The sequence below is a fragment of the Calypte anna genome, chromosome W (genome assembly GCF_003957555.1).
Source record: "Calypte anna isolate BGI_N300 chromosome W, bCalAnn1_v1.p, whole genome shotgun sequence".
Classification (NCBI taxonomy): Eukaryota; Metazoa; Chordata; class Aves; order Apodiformes; family Trochilidae; genus Calypte; species Calypte anna.
Genome location: NC_044276.1, coordinates 24,399,403 through 24,415,922, shown reverse-complemented (window position 1 = coordinate 24,415,922; position 16,520 = coordinate 24,399,403). Strand labels below are relative to the sequence as shown.

At 42.3% G+C, this 16,520-nt stretch overlaps 1 protein-coding gene across 1 annotated transcript in view; it reads left to right on the top strand.

The window, feature by feature from the left end:
- The window catches only part of DCC (DCC netrin 1 receptor), a 459,073-nt gene that overhangs the window by 81,306 nt on the left and 361,247 nt on the right, over nt 1-16,520 (top strand). Inside the window, exons 4-5 of the mRNA XM_030468363.1 lie at nt 6,218-6,368; nt 6,912-7,048. Coding sequence (XP_030324223.1) covers nt 6,218-6,368; nt 6,912-7,048 — 288 coding nt within the window. The remainder of the gene's footprint in view (nt 1-6,217; nt 6,369-6,911; nt 7,049-16,520) is intronic.

Genomic DNA, 16,520 nt, shown 5'->3' with positions numbered 1-16,520 from the left:
TGGCAAAAATCTTTTAGGTTCTTCTCTGGGTTGTTGAATCAAACCCTGCTCCTGGATTGTTTGGGGCTTTCTAATTAAAATCAGAAATAGGAGCCCTGGTGGAGAGTTTGGCAGCAATTTGGCAGAGTTTCCCTTGCCCTCTCCAAATGGGATCCCCAACCAATCCCAAAGAGAAAAGGAATTGTGTAGAGTGGGAAGAGTCTTTGCACCTTTCGTGGGGATTTGTTTTGTCCTAAATAGTGCCACTTGAGCTTAATGTGGATTATTTAATACATAAATTATGACTAATAAGAATTTCCTTATAAACTGTAAGTGACTTGTAGTGACTGTACTTGAGGAAAAAGGTTTTTTTAATTGGGTTGAAATACTGAAGGCTCCTTAGTGTGTTTTTACAGGCATAAAAAACAAATTAAGTGCTTAAACCCAGTAAATCCCATTGGAAGTGTTTGTTTCTGGGAGGAATCTTCCATCCATGGAATGAAAGTTGGAATTTCAGGCACTACTCCTCACAAGAAGGGGATGGGAAAGCTTTCCCTGAGCTGCCAGCTCAGCTTGGGCATCACTTCTGCTGCTGAAATAGCAGGATTTGTATTAAAAATGTGGATACCCTGTCACAGATCTTGTTCCTGAGTGGAGTTGTGCTGTGGTTGGAATTCCTGGTAGGATCTGGGAGGACCCAAAATGTCTTTTCTTGCAGGGAGACCTCCCAAGGTGTCACCTGGAGATGGATGTAGCACAGGTTTTAATTCAAAACAAGGACCCTAAGAATAATTTGTCAATTATTTCTGAGCTAATTTGGAAGCCTGAGCTGGTTTTGGAAGGTTCTTGGTTCTATAATGAACCTTGTCAGGCAGTGGAAATGTGGGGGTGTGGAGAAGAACAAGGAATTTGGCCCTTATTCCCCTCTCCAAAGGGGATCCCCGAGCAATCCCAAAGAGAAAAGGAATTGTGTAGAGTGGGAAGAGCCTTTGCACCTTTCTTTGGGGTTTGTTTTGTCCTAAATAGTGGCACTTGAGCTTAATATGGATTATTTAATGCATACTATTATGACTAATAAGAATTTCCTTATAAACTGTAAGTGACTTGTAGTGACTGTACTTGAGGAAAAAGGTTTTTTTTAATTGGGTTGAAATACTGAAGGCTCCTTAGTGTGTTTTTACAGGCATAAAAAACAAATTAAGTGCTTAAACCCAGTAAATCCCATTGGAAGTGTTTGTTTCTGGGAGGAATCTTCCATCCATGGAATGAAAGTTGGAATTTCAGGCACTACTCCTCACAAGAAGGGGATGGGAAAGCTTGCCCTGAGCTGCCAGCTCAGCTTGGGCATCACTTCTGCTGCTGAAATAGCAGGATTTGTATTAAAAATGTGGATACCCTGTCACAGATCTTGTTCCTGAGTGGAGTTGTGCTGTGGTTGGAATTCCTGGTGGGGTTTGGGAACACCAAAAATGTCTTTTCTTGCAGGGCGACCTCCCAAGGTGTCACCTGGAGATGGATGTAGCACAGGTTTTAATTCAAAACAAGGACCCTAAGATTTATTTGTCAATTATTTCTGAGCTAATTTGGAAGCCTGAGCTGGTTTTGGAAGGTTCTTGGTTCTATAATGAACCTTGTCAGGCAGTGGGAATGTGGGGGTGTGGAGAAGAACAAGGAATTAGGCTTTGATTCCTCTCTCCAAATGGGATCCCCAAGCAATCCCAAAGAGAAAAGGAATTGTGTAGAGTGGGAAGAGCCTTTGCACCTTTCTTGGGGATTTGTTTTGTCCTAAATAGTGGCACTTGAGCTTAATATGGATTATTTAATACATAAATTATGACTAATAAAAATTTCCTTATAAACTGTAAGTGACTTGTAGTGACTCTGTACTTGAGGAAAAAGGTTTTTTTAATTGGGTTGAAATACTGAAGGCTCCTTAGTATATTTTTGCAGGCATAAAAAACAAGTGCTTAAACCCAGTAAATCCCATTGGAAGTGTTTGTTTCTGGGAGGAATCTTCCATCCATGGAAATGAAGGTTGGAATTTCAGGCACTTCTCCTCACAAGAAGGGGATGGGAAAGCTTGCCCTGAGCTGCCAGCTCAGCTTGGGCATCACTTCTGCTGCTGAAATAGCAGGATTTGTATTAAAAATGTGGATAGCCTGTCACAGATCTTGTTCCTGAGTGGAGTTGTGCTGTGGTTGGAATTCCTGGTGGGGTTTGGGAACACCAAAAATGTCTTTTCTTGCAGGGCGACCTCCCAAGGTGTCACCTGGAGATGGATGTAGCACAGGTTTTAATTCAAAAAAGGACCCTAAGAATAATTTGTCAATTAGTTCTGAGCTAATTTGGAAGCCTGAGCTGGTTTTGGAAGGTTCTTGGTTCTATAATGAACCTTGTCAGGCAGTGGGAATGTGGGGGTGTGGAGAAGAACAAGGAATTAGGCTTTGATTCCCCTCTCCAAATGGGATCCCCAAGCAATCCCAAAGAGAAAAGGAATTGTGTAGAGTGGGAAGAGCCTTTGCACCTTTCTTGGGGATTTGTTTTGTCCTAAATAGTGGCACTTGAGCTTAATATGGATTATTTAATACATAAATTATGACTAATAAGCTGTAAGTGACTTGTAGTGACTGCTATAGACCCTACACATCAGAGAGGATGGAAAATCAGGGTGGAACTTTGCAGGAGACCTAAAGAACAGCCATAAAAATGATTTAAAACCTTGTCCCAGTTACTGATGAACCCAAAATCAGTTTGGGGTTACGGCCTGTTTCTAAAAGGTGTCTCAGGTATTCTTAATTTTTCTTCTTTGTTCAGCTCAGAGTAGGACTGGGAGGGAAGTTTCTCCTCCAGTTATAGGGCCATGGCAAAAATCTTTTAGGTTCTTCTCTGGGTTGTTGAATCAAACCCTGCTCCTGGATTGTTTGGGGCTTTCTAATTAAAATCCGAAATAGGAGCCCTGGTGGAGAGTTTGGCAGCAATTTGGCAGAGTTTCCCTTGCCCTCTCCAAATGGGATCCCCAAGCAATCCCAAAGAGAAAAGGAATTGTGTAGAGTGGGAAGAGCCTTTGCACCTTTCTTTGGGGTTTGTTTAGTCCTAAATAGTGGCACTTGAGCTTAATATGGATTATTTAATGCATACTATTATGACTAATAAGAATTTCCTTATAAACTGTAAGTGACTTGTAGTGACTGTACTTGAGGAAAAAGGTTTTTTTAATTGGGTTGAAATACTGAAGGCTCCTTAGTGTGTTTTTACAGGCATAAAAAACAAATTAAGTGCTTAAACCCAGTAAATCCCATTGGAAGTGTTTGTTTCTGGGAGGAATCTTCCATCCATGGAAATGAAGGTTGGAATTTCAGGCACTACTCCTCACAAGAAGGGGATGGGAAAGCTTGCCCTGAGCTGCCAGCTCAGCTTGGGCATCACTTCTGCTGCTGAAATAGCAGGATTTGTATTAAAAATGTGGATAGCCTGTCACAGATCTTGTTCCTGAGTGGAGTTGTGCTGTGGTTGGAATTCCTGGTGGGGTTTGGGAACACCAAAAATGTCTTTTCTTGCAGGGCGACCTCCCGAGGTGTCACCTGGAGATGGATGTAGCACAGGTTTTAATTCAAAACAAGGACCCTAAGAATAATTTATCAATTATTTCTGAGCTAATTTGGAAGCCTGAGCTGGTTTTGGAAGGTTCTTGGTTCTATAATGAACCTTGTCAGGCAGTGGAAATGTGGGGGTGTGGAGAAGAAGAAGGAATTAGGCCCTGCTTCCTCTCTCCAAATGGGATCCCCAACCAATCCCAAAGAGAAAAGGAATTGTGTAGAGTGGGAAGAGCCTTTGCACCTTTCTTGGGGATTTGTTTTGTCCTAAATAATGGCACTTGAGCTTAATATGGATTATTTAATACATACAATTATGACTAATAAACTGTAAGTGACTTGTAGTGACTGCTATAGACCCTACACATCAGAGAGGATGGAAAATCAGGGTGGAACTTTGCAGGAGACCTAAAGAACAGCCATAAAAATGATTTAAAACCTTGTTCCCCTTACTGATGAACCCAAAATCAGTTTGAGGTTACTGCTTGCTTCTAAAAGGTGTCTCAGGTATTCTTAATTTTTCCTTCTTCTTTGTTCAGCTCAGAGTAGGACTGGGAGGAAAATTTCTCCTCCAGTTATAGGGCCATGGCAAAAATCTTTTAGGTTCTTCTCTGGGTTGTTGAATCAAACCCTGCTCCTGGATTGTTTGGGACTTTCTAATTAAAATCAGAAATAGGAGCCCTGGTGGAGAGTTTGGCAGCAATTTGGCAGAGTTTCCCTTGCCCTGTAGTTAATATGGTAAATAAGATGTATGTCTGCTTACTTACTTAGTATTTACTACCTTCTAATAAGAATAATTCCTTCACATCCCAGTTCTTGTCAGTGCTGATGGGACCATCTTGGTATCTCCTCATTTAGGAGCTGCCTCCTGGTGTCACGTTGAATCCCAGGACGAGCCAAGCCTGTGGGGTTTTTTGCCCCCCTTTGGGGGGCAAAAAAATGCAAGGAAAGGGGTTGGGAGATGGAGGCAAAATAGGAAAATCCCAAAGCACTGAATTGCATCCTGGTTTTTATATTTTCTGTGCTGGAAGATGGGTATCATTTTAATGACACATTTCACCAAGGCTGCTCACGCATAACCCTCGCCTCCTCCTTGGGATTAAGTTGGAGCCTCCAGGCATGATGGGGAGATGAGGCTGGGGAATTTTCCAGCCTTTTTTCCCTGTCAGCACAGAAGAAAAGTGGGGTTTGATTTGGTAGAAAGCTGAATCTCTTGGAATCAAATTTTAGGAATGTGCCCACGAACACTGGGGATCTCCCAGCCCATCGGGGCCTTGTTCGGGGCAGCTCAGTCCTGCAATTTGCAAAGAGAAAAAATATTCCAGTTAAAATAAATAAAAATTAGAGCAGTGCAAGGTTTTCCCAACGTTTTCAGAAACATTTTCCTGGGTGTGATGTCAGGAAACATTTTCCTGACTTTCCTGGGAAGTCTTTTGTCAATTGAACCCCACTTAGAAATGCAGCGTAGCACAGAGCCAACAAGAGGACACAAAGCATTTTTATTCTGTTTTTTTTAATATATCATAGAATCATAGAATTGGATGGGTTGGAAGGGAGCTCAGAGCTCATCAAGTCCAACCCTTGAACCACCGTTGGGGTTGCTAGACCATGGCACTGAGTGCCACATCCAGGCTCTTTGGAAAGATCTCCAGACACGGAGAATCCACTACTTCCCTGGGCAGCCCATTCCAAGCTCTGATCACCCTCTCCAGAAAGAAATTCTTTCTCAGCTCCAACCTAAACCTCCCCTGGCACAACTTGAGACCCTTTGTGCCCTCTTGTCTTGCTGAGAGTTGCCTGGGAAAAGAGCCCAACCCCCCCCTGGCTCCAACCTCCTTTCAGGGAGTTGCAGAGAGTGATGAGGTCTCCCCTGAGCCTCCTCTTCTCCAGCCTCAACACCCCCAGCTCCCTCAGCCCTTCCTTCCTCCCAGGAATTCTGCTGGATCCCTTCCCAGCCTCCTTGCTCTTCTCTGCACCTGCTCCAGCACCTCAAGCTCCTTCCTGAGGGACTTCCTGAGCTGAGGGGCCCAGAACTGGACACAGGACTCAAGCTGTGGCCTCCCCAGGGCTGAGCACAGGGGCAGAATTCCTTCCCTGGACCTGCTGGCCACGCTCTTCCTCAGCCAGCCCAGGATGCCATTGGCCTTCTTGGCCACCTGGCCACACTGCTGCCTCCTCTTCAGCTTCCTGGCAAGCCAGACTCCCAGCTCCCTTGCTGCAACCACTCCCTGCCCAGCCTGGAGCTCCCCAGGGGCTTCTTGTGGCCAAAGTGCAGGACCTGGCCCTTGGAATCTTCAACCTCATCCCCTTGGGATCAGCCCAACTCTCCAGTCTCTCCAGGTCCCTCTGCAGAGCCCTCCTGCCTTCCAGCTGATCCACACTTCCCCCCAGCTTAGTGTCAGCTGGGAATTTCCTGAGGATGGACTCAATGCCCTCCTCTAAATCCTCCCTCAAGATATTAAACAGCACTGGGCCCAACACTGATCCCTGGGGGACACCACAGTGACCGGCCGCCATTTATGCAGCACCATACTCCCCTTTAATACTTTCCAATAAAAAAAATACTGTATTTTTTGACTGTTTGCTCTTGGGTTGGTTGGTTTATTGTCTTTTCTGGCTGACAGATGTCTCTTTTGCTCTCTCAGATCCAGGTCTGCACAGGCAGCAGTTTTTCCTGCAGCGCCCAGCCAGCGTGGTGGCTATGGAAGGGAAGGATGCTGTTCTGGAATGCTGTGTTTCTGGCTACCCCCCTCCCACTTTCACCTGGCTGAGAGGAGATGAAGTGCTCTCCATGAGGTACCTCCATCCTTTATGGCTCACAGACTCATATTTTTAACAAAGTAAAGGCAAACCCACCCCTTTTATGCTTTAAATTCAGTGGGGTGGCTATGGAAGCCAAGAGGCTTTCATCCTTAATCGTGGTGAAGCTGCTGCTACAACTCAAAAAATCATGGAATGTCAGGTTGGAAGGGACCTCATGATCATCTGGTCCAACCCTTTTAATACTTTTGTTTATATAAAGCACCCCATTGAGCTGAGACTTCAAACTTTGCCAAGTGGGGGCACCCACCCCTTCCCATGTGGGACCATCCCAATGTCTGACTGTCCTCAGGGGAAAAAAATCTCCCTTTTGTCTTCAAACTCATCTCCACACTTCATCCACAGGGATTTGCTCCTAAATGTCAGCTGGCTGGTATTTAAAACAGAAGTGTTAAGCTATTAAGAGCAAATAAAAAAGAAAATCACAACTGAGAATTTCTGCCAGCATAATTTAGTGGGTTTTTCTAGCTAGAGATAACACCTCTAACACAGTGTGACCCCTTGTTATCCATGTTTCAGGTCCAAAAAGTATTCCTTACTGGCTGGCAGTAATTTACTCATCTCTAATGTGACTGATGATGATTCTGGGACGTACACATGTGTGGTCACCTACATGAATGAGAACAGCAGTGGCTCTGCAGAGCTCTCAGTGATGGGTGAGTACATCTGTTGCTTTTCCAATAAGATTTTTCATGCTTTTATTTCCAAGAATGAGTTTTCTGAGTGCAACCATCTGAGCAAAGCAGGGGAAGGACTTGCTACAGTGATCTAAATAAACAGAAAATCATCTCCTGTTTTTTGGCATTGCAATCGATGCTCTCACTGCCAAGCCCAGGGGCTGAAAATCAAGTTTTGTGGCTGCTTTTTGGTTTTAGCAGGAGCAATCAGTATGGGAAGATGAAATCAATTTAGTTAACATCCTCTCACCAGATTAAAACAATTAAACTCATGGAAATCCTCACTTAGCAGGGATGCTTAGAGAACCTGGCAAATATTAATTTGTGAGGTGGATCAGGAACTGGTTGAAAGGAAGGAGGCAGAGAGTTGGAGTCAATGGGGCAGAATCTGGTTGGAGGTGTGTGACTAGTGGAGTCCCTCAGGGGTCGGTACTGGGACTGGTGTTGTTCAGTATCTTCATCAACGACTTGGATGAGGGTATAGAATGTACCCTCAGCAAGTTTGCTGATGACACTAAGCTGGGAGGAGTGGCTGACACACCAGAAGGCTGTGCTGCCATTCAGAGAGACTTAGACAGGCTGGAGAGTTGGGCAGGGAGAAACATGATGAAATTCAACAAGGGGAAGTGTAGAGTTTTGCATTTGGGGAAGAACAACACGATGTCCCAGTATAGGTTGGGGGCTGACCTGCTGGAGAGCAGTGGAGGTGAAAGAGACCTGGGGGTCCTGGTTGACAAGAAGATGACCATGAGCCAGCAATGTGCCCTTGTGGCCAAGAAGGCCAATGGCATCCTGGGGTGCATTAGAAAGGGGGTGGTTAGTAGGTCAAGAGAGGTTCTCCTCCCCCTCTATTCTGCATTGGTGAGGCCGCACCTGGAGTATTGTGTCCAGTTCTGGGCCCCTCAGTTCAAGAAGGACAGGGAAGTGCTTGAAAGAGTCCAGCGCAGAGCTACTAAGATGATGAAGGGAGTGGAACATCTCCCTTCTGAGGAAAGGCTGAGGGAGCTGGGTCTCTTTAGTTTGGAGAAAAGGAGACTGAGGGGTGACCTCATCAATGTTTTCAAACATGTAAGGGGTGAGTGTCAGGGAGATGGAGTTAGGCTCTTCTCAGTGGTGACCAGTGATAGGACAAGGGGTAATGGGTGTAAATTGGAGCACAGGAGGTTCAAGTTGAATATCTGGAAACATTTTTTGACTGTAAGGGTGACAGAGCCCTGGAACAGGCTGCCCAGGGGGGTCGTGGAGTCTCCTTCACTGGAGACATTCAAAACCCGCCTGGACACGTTCCTATGCGAGGTACTCTAGGTGGCCCTGCTCTGGCAGGGGGGGTTGGACTAGATGATCTTTCGAGGTCCCTTCCAACCCCTAGGATTCTGTGTGTGATTCTGTGTGTGTAATGGGTTCTGAAATATATTTAAATCTAGTAGCTGCCTTTTTTTTGCTTTTTTTTTCCTTCATTGAAAGTGTTGAACAATAGCAGAGCACATTAGTGTCATTCAGTCAGCTCTAAAGAGTGCCATGGTTAATACTTAGACAAACAATAACTTATTTCAATATGCTCTTGGGTTTGTGTTCTGGCTTGAAAGCTCAGACTTGGAAACTACTTAGTGAATAGAGCCTTAATTTGGATTATAGGATATTCAGGGCTTGTCCAACAAGATCCTTTCATCAAGCCTTAATAAAATAGAGTCATTACTGGGAATGGAGGGCTGAATTCTTTGGATCCATTCATGTAATCCATTGTTTTACTGGATAAAAATAAAAACGTGGCTTTGTAGTCACAGTGATTTATTTTATTTATAGGATTGATTTAATTGTAAGGGATTAAATACTGAAAAGGCAGGGAAGTTGTTGGGCAATATGCTTTAATTTGCCTTGCTGAAATAGATAGCTTCCAAATGTAGTGTGCAGCAGGTGATTAATAGTTGTTTGAGGGGGAGAAATAATTCCATTTATGTTTGGTTGACTTGGTAAGAGTGGTTGTAGGATTGCTGTGTGCATAAATACACAGGTGCAACCCTCTCATTAATTTTTAGGAGAACTCCATGGTCAGAAATTAAGTCCTTCCCCCTCTTAAAAGTTTTCTTTCTTGTCTGCAATGCATCTGAAATGAAATAAAAGATCCATGCATTGCCATGGGGGTTGGGAGGTACCTGATGGCATCTTTGAAAGGCTGGCTTTGAGATCATAGAATCATAGAATTGGCTGGGTTGGAAGGGACCTCAGAGATCATCGAGTCCAACCCTTGAACCACCGTTGCGGTTGCTAGACCATGGCACTGAGTGCCACATCCAGTCTTTTTTTAAATGTCTCCAGGGACGGAGAATCCACTACTTCCCTGGGCAGCCCATTCCAATGACGGATCACTCTTTCCGTAAAGAAATTCTTTCTAATATCTAACCTAAACTTCCCCTGGCACAACTTAAGTCCATGCCCTCTTGTCTTGTTGAAAGTCGTTTGGTAAAAGAGCCCAACCCCCACCTGGCTACACCCTCCTTTCAGGTAGTTGTAGAGAGCGATGAGGTCTCCCCTGAGCCGCCTCTTCTTTAGGCTGAACAACCCCAGTTCTCTCAGCCTCTCCTCGTAGGGTCTATGCTCGAGTCCCTTCACCAGCCTGGTTGCCCTCCTTTGGACCTGCTCCAGGACCTCGATATCCTTCCTGAACTGAGGGGCCCAGAACTGGACACAGTACTCAAGGTGTGGCCTCACGAGGGCTGAGTACAGGGGCAGAATCACTTCCTTGGACCTGCTGGCAATGCTGTTCCGGATACAGGCCAGGATGCCATTGGCTTTCTTGGCCACCTGGGCACACTGCTGGCTCATGTTCAGCTTCTTGTCGATCCAGACTCCCAGGTCCTTTTCTGCCTGGCTGCTCTCCAGCCACTCTGTCCCCAGCCTGTAGCGCTGCATGGGGTTGTTGTGGCCAAAGTGCAGGACCCGGCACTTGGCCGTGTTAAACCTCATCCCGTTGGAATCAGCCCAACTCTCCAGTCTGTCCAGGTCCCTCTGCAGAGCCCTCCTGCCTTCTAGTTGATCAACACTCCCCCCCAGCTTAGTGTCGTCTGCGAATTTGCTGATGATGGACTCAATCCCCTCATCTAAATCATCAATGAAGATGTTGAACAGAACTGGGCCCAACACTGATCCCTGGGGGACACCACTAGTGACCGGCCGCCAACTGGAAGCAGCCCCGTTCAGCACCAAAAGACAGATGATGCTCCAAAAGACAGAACGCCAGCATAGAGCTGAGGGTGAAACTGGAATTACACCAAAATGAAGGAAGCCAGGAATTTGGGGGTGTCTTCATCTTGTTTATAGCTCAAGGGTTGCTTTGGTAAAGGCTCTGCTCAGATATGTTAATGAGGGATTTAAAAATACAGGATAGATGAGGGAGAAAAGGCCCAGAATTGATGTAACTTTCTGATTTTCCTGAGTGGATCTGTCATTTGGGATATTTAACTGCAAATGCAACATCCTCATCATGTAATTTTGTATTAATAACTGGAAATGTTCAAAAGACTTCAAAAGAAATGACATGACTGAGCTGGAGAGAAGATGACAGCAGTCCCTTGATATCTGTCTTGCCAGAGCAATATATCAGGACTTCTCATTTGCTCAGAAGGTTTTTTATTTATTGAACCCATCCTTACCACTTCAGAAGCCCTGAAGTTTCTCTTGTAATCATTAGATCTCAAACTGAATAATTAATTGGGAGTTTTCTTGTCTGGCTTGATACAAGTGGAGATATTTCTATGCTTCCTCAGAGTTAACATGCTTGTTTATTTAACAACCTGACAGCTTTTTGGTGCAAAACTTGGGTTTTTTCTTGTTAATGTAATCTTTTAATTGTTCATCTCTCTGTGATGCAAAGAGGGATAAATGAGACATAAAATACAGGGAAAAAAAAATCATCTAACAATCCAATAATTATTTTTTCTCTGAAGTCTGAGTAGACAACATCAGATCAAAGATTGGGGTATCACGTGGCAGCAAGATGCTTTTCATCTCTTCATTAATGAGCCTGCTTGGGAAGGAACAATGTATTTTACAATGGAATTCCCTGTAGGTCTTTTAAAGAGCTAAAAATAAGCTTTTTGGGTTGGACATGAGCCTGATATTTCAAGAGGTGAATGAATTGGCAAGAAGAAATAGAAAATCAGAATTTTGTTACTATATTAGAATTGACTTTTAGCCAGATTTTTGCCACATCTCTCTCTGAAATAAAAATACCAAGTCTCAACTCAGTTTGTTACTATCTCAGAGTGGTTAAACCAATGTTTAAAGATGATTAAATGTGTTAACCAGGGTCAACCAGAATGATTTCCAGCTTGTAGAAGTGTATTTTAGGATCACTCTCTGCTTGCAGCTTGGGATAAATACCTGGGATTTCAGGAATGGGTAAAGAGTTAATACTATAAAGCAGAATTTCTTTATATTTTGTGGAGGTGGCTACTGAATTGATAAACTTGTTAAGATTCCCTTGTTTAGAACTTCTTTTTTTCCTGGTAATATTTGAGATGTGTTTTAATTATCTCAAAGAGCAAATATGGTGCTGCTGTGGTTAGAGGAGGATCACATCTTCTGGAAGTTGGGAGGTTTTGTCACCTCTTCTTTGCAGAATCATGTAAATATTCAGAATTACACTGCCAATGCTTTGGAATCAGGCAGTTATTTTTAAATGGATTTAGGGAATATATTGCTTTTTATTTCCCTTTCTCAAAAATGTCTTGGAAGGAGGAGCAGGGAAGAAAGTTCTCCAATGGGGTTGGCTCAGGAACGTTGCTTTGAGGTCATTGCAAAAGTAAAAAACAATCCTAGATTTGGATTATGTTGCAGAAAAACCAATCTATGTAGATAAGCTACAAACTTTGAAGCTTTTTGTTTGTTTTTTACACTGTAAATACCTTTTAGTGGGGAGTTTTGACTCTGAAGTGGTTTTAACACTCGTTTTGTTGCAACTGCAGAAGAAAAGCCCCATCCAAGGTGAGGCCACATGAGGCTTATGAAATCACTTTGGTCTTGTTGGGCTACTGAACTGATAGATTTGCTAAGATTCCCTTGTTTAGAACTTCTTTTTTTTTCTTGGTAATATATAAGATATCCCTTAATTACCTCAAAGAGCAAATATGGTGCTGCTGTGGTTAGAAGAGGATCACATCTTCTGGAAGCTTTCTCACTTCTTCTTTGCATAACCATGTAAATATTCAGAATTACACTGCCAAGGCCTTGGAATCAGACAGCTTTTTAAAATGGATTTAGGGAATATATTGCTTTTTTATTTCCTTTCTCAAAAATGTCTTGTAAGGAGGAGCAGGGAAGAAAGTTCTCCAATGGGGTTGGCTCAGGGACGTTGCTTTGAGGTCATTGGAAAAGTAAAAAACAATCCTAGATTTGGATTATGTTGCAGAAAAAACAATACATATGGATAAGATATAAACTTAGAAGCTTTTTTTGTTTGTTTTTTACTCTGTAAATACCTTTTAGTGGGGAGTTTTGACTCTGAAGTGGTTTTAACACTCGTTTTGTTGCTACTGCAGAAGAAAAGCCCCATCCAAGGTGAGGCCACATGAGGCTTAGGAAATCACTTAGGTCTTGTTGGGCTACTGAACTGATAGATTTGCTAAGATTCCCTTGTTTAGAACTTCTTTTTTTCCTGGTAGTATTTGAGATGTCCCTTAATTACCTCAAAGAGCAAATATGGTGCTGCTGTGGTTAGAAAAGGATCACATCTTCTGGAAGTTGGGAGGTTTTGTCACCTCTTCTTTGCATAATCATGTAAATATTCAGAATTACACTGCCAATGCTTTAGAATCAGGCAGCTTTTTAAAATGGATTTAGGGAATATATTGCTTTTTAATTCCCTTTCTCAAAAATGTCTTGTAAGGAGGAGCAGGGAAGAAAGTTCTCCAATGGGGTTGGCTCAGGAACGTTGCTTTGAGGTCATTGCAAAAGGAAAAAACAATCCTAGATTTGGATTATGTTGCAGAAAAACCAATCCATAGGGATCAGATATAAACTTAGAAGCTTCTTTTGTTTGTTTTTTACTCTGTAAATACCTTTTAGTGGGGAGTTTTGACTCTGGAGTCGTTTTAACACTCGTTTTGTTGCTACTGCAGAAGAAAAGCCCCATCCAAGGTGAGGCCACATGAGGCTTAGGAAATCACTTAGGTCTTGTTGGGCTACTGAACTGATAGATTTGCTAAGATTCCCTTGTTTAGAACTTCTTTTTTTCCGGGTAATATTTGAGATGTCCTTTAATTACCTCAAAGAGCAAATATGGTGCTGCTGTGGTTAGAAGAGCATCACATCTTCTGGAAGTTGGGAGGTTTTGTCACCTCTTCTTTGCATAATCATGTAAATATTCAGAATTACACTGCCAAGGCCTTGGAATCAGGCAGTTATTTTTAAATGGATTTAGGGAATATATTGCTTTTTTATTTCCTTTCTCAAAAATGTCTTGTAAGGAGGAGCAGGGAAGAAAGTTCTCCAATGGGGTTGGCTCAGGAACGTTGCTTTGAGGTCATTGCAAAAGGAAAAAACAATCCTAGATTTGGATTATGTTGCAGAAAAAACAATACATATGGATCAGATATAAACTTAGAAGCTTTTTGTTTGTTTTTTACTCTGTAAATACCTTTCACTGGGGAGTTTTGACTCTGAAGTGGTTTTAACACTGGTTTTGTTGCTACTGCAGAAGAAAAGCCCCATCCAAGGTGAGGCCACATGTGACTAGTGGCTTAGGAAATCACTCAGGTCTTGTTGGGCTACTGAACTGATAGATTTGCTAAGATTCCTTTGTTTAGAACTTCCTTTTTTTCCTGGTAATATTTGAGATGTCCTTTAATTATCTCAGCAAATATGGTGCTGCTGTGGTTAGAAGAGGATCACATCTTCTGGAAGTTGGGAGGTTTTGTCACCTCTTCTTTGCATAATCATGTAAATATTCAGAATTACACTGCCAAGGCCTTGGAATCAGGCAGCTTTTTAAAATGGATTTAGGGAATATATTGCTTTTTTATTTCCCTTTCTCAAAAATGTCTTGCAAGGAGGAGCAGGGAAGAAAGTTCTCCAATGGGGTTGGCTCAGGAACGTTGCTTTGAGGTCATTGCAAAAGTAAAAAACAATCCTAGATTTGGATTATGTTGCAGAAAAACCAATCCATATGGATCAAATATAAACTTAGAAGCTTTTTTTGTTTGTTTTTTACTCTGTAAATACCTTTCACTGGGGAGTTTTGACTCTGGAGTGGTTTTAACACTCGTTTTGTTGCTACTGCAGAAGAAAAGCCCCATCCAAGGTGAGGCCACATGAGGCTTAGGAAATCACTTAGGTCTTGTTGGGCTGCTGAACTGATAGATTTGCTAAGATTCCCTTATATAGAACTTCTTTTTTTCCTGGTAATATTTGAGATGTCCTTTAATTATCTCAAAGAGCAAATATGGTGCTGCTGTGGTTAGAAGAGGATCACATCTTCTGGAAGTTGGGAGGTTTTGTCACCTCTTCTTTGCATAATCATGTAAATATTCAGAATTACACTGCCAATGCTTTGGAATCAGGCAGCTGTTTTAAGTGGATTTAGGGAATATATTGCTTTTTTATTTCCCTTTCTCAAAAATGTCTTGTAAGGAGGAGCAGGGAAGAAAGTTCTCCAATGGGGTTGGCTCAGGAACGTTGCTTTGAGGTCACTGGAAAAGGAAAAAACAATCCTAGATTTGGATTATGTTGCAGAAAAACCAATCCATATGGATCAGATATAAACTTAGAAGCTTTTTTTGTTTGTTTTTTACTCTGTAAATACCTTTTAGTGGGGAGTTTTGACTCTGAAGTGGTTTTAACACTCGTTTTGTTGCTACTGCAGAAGAAAAGCCCCATCCAAGGTGAGGCCACCTGAGGCTTAGGAAATCACTTAGGTCTTGTTGGGCTGCTGAACTGATAGATTTGCTAAGATTCCCTTGTTTAGAACTTCTTTTTTTTCCTGGTAATATTTGAGATGTCCTTTAATTACCTCAAAGAGCAAATATGGTGCTGCTGTGGTTAGAATAGGATCACATCTTCTGGAAGTTGGGAGGTTCTGTCACCTCTTCTTTGCAGAATCATGTAAATATTCAGAATTACACTGCCAGTGGTTTAGAATTAGGCAGCTATTTTAAATGGATTAATGAATATATTGCTTTTTAATTCCCTTTTGAAAAAGTGTCTTGGAAGGAGGAGCAGGGAAGAAAGTTCTCCAATGGGGTTGGCTCAGGAACGTTGCTTTGAGGTCATTGCAAAAGGAAAAAACAATCCTAGATTTGGATTATGTTGCAGAAAAACCAATCCATATGGATAAGCTACACATTTTGAAGGGTTTTTTTATTTGTTTTTTACTCTGTAAATACCTTTTACTGGGGAGTTTTGACTCTGAAGTGGTTTTAACACTTGTTTTGTTGCTACTGCAGAAGAAAAGCCCCATCCAAGGTGAGGCCACCTGAGGCTTATGAAGTCACTTAGGTCTTGTTGGGCTACTGAACTGATAGATTTGCTAAGATTCCCTTGTTTAGAACTTCTTTTTTTCCTGATAATATATAAGATGTCCTTTAATTATCTCAAAGAGCAAATATGGTGCTGCTGTGGTTAGAGGAGGATCACATCTTCTGGAAGTTGGGAGGTTTTCTCACCTCTTCTTTGTATAATCATGTAAATATTCAGAATTACACTGCCAGTGGTTTAGAATTAGGCAGCTATTTTAAATGGATTAATGAATATATTGCTTTTTAATTTCCTTTCTCAAAAATGTCTTGTAAGGAGGAGCAGGGAAGAAAGTTCTCCAATGGGGTTGGCTCAGGAACGTTGCTTTGAGGTCACTGCAAAAGTAAAAAACAATCCTAGATTTGGATTATGTTGCAGAAAAAAACAATCTATGTAGATAAGCTACAAACTTTGAAGCTTTTTGTTTGTTTTTTACTCTGTAAATACCTTTCACTGGGGACTTTTGACTCTGAAGTGGTTTTAACACTCGTTTTGTTGCTACTGCAGAAGAAAAGCCCCATCCAAGGTGAGGCCACCTGAGGCTTAGGAAATCACTTAGGTCTTGTTGGGCTACTGAACTGATAGATTTGCTAAGATTCCCTTGTTTAGAACTTCTTTTTTTCCTGATAATATATAAGATGTCCTTTAATTATCTCAAAGAGCAAATATGGTGCTGCTCTGGTTAGAAGAGGATCACATCTTCTGGAGGTTGGGAGGTTTTGTCACCTCTTCTTTGCATAACCATGTAAATATTCAGAATTACACTGCCAAGGCCTTGGAATCAGGCAGCTATTTTAAATGGATTTAGGGAATATATTGCTTTTTATTTCCCTTTCTCAAAAATGTCTTTTAAGGAGGAGCAGGGAAGAAAGTTCTCCAGTGGGGTTGGCTCAGGAACGTTGCTTTGAGGTCATTGCAAAAGGAAAAAACAATCCTAGATTTG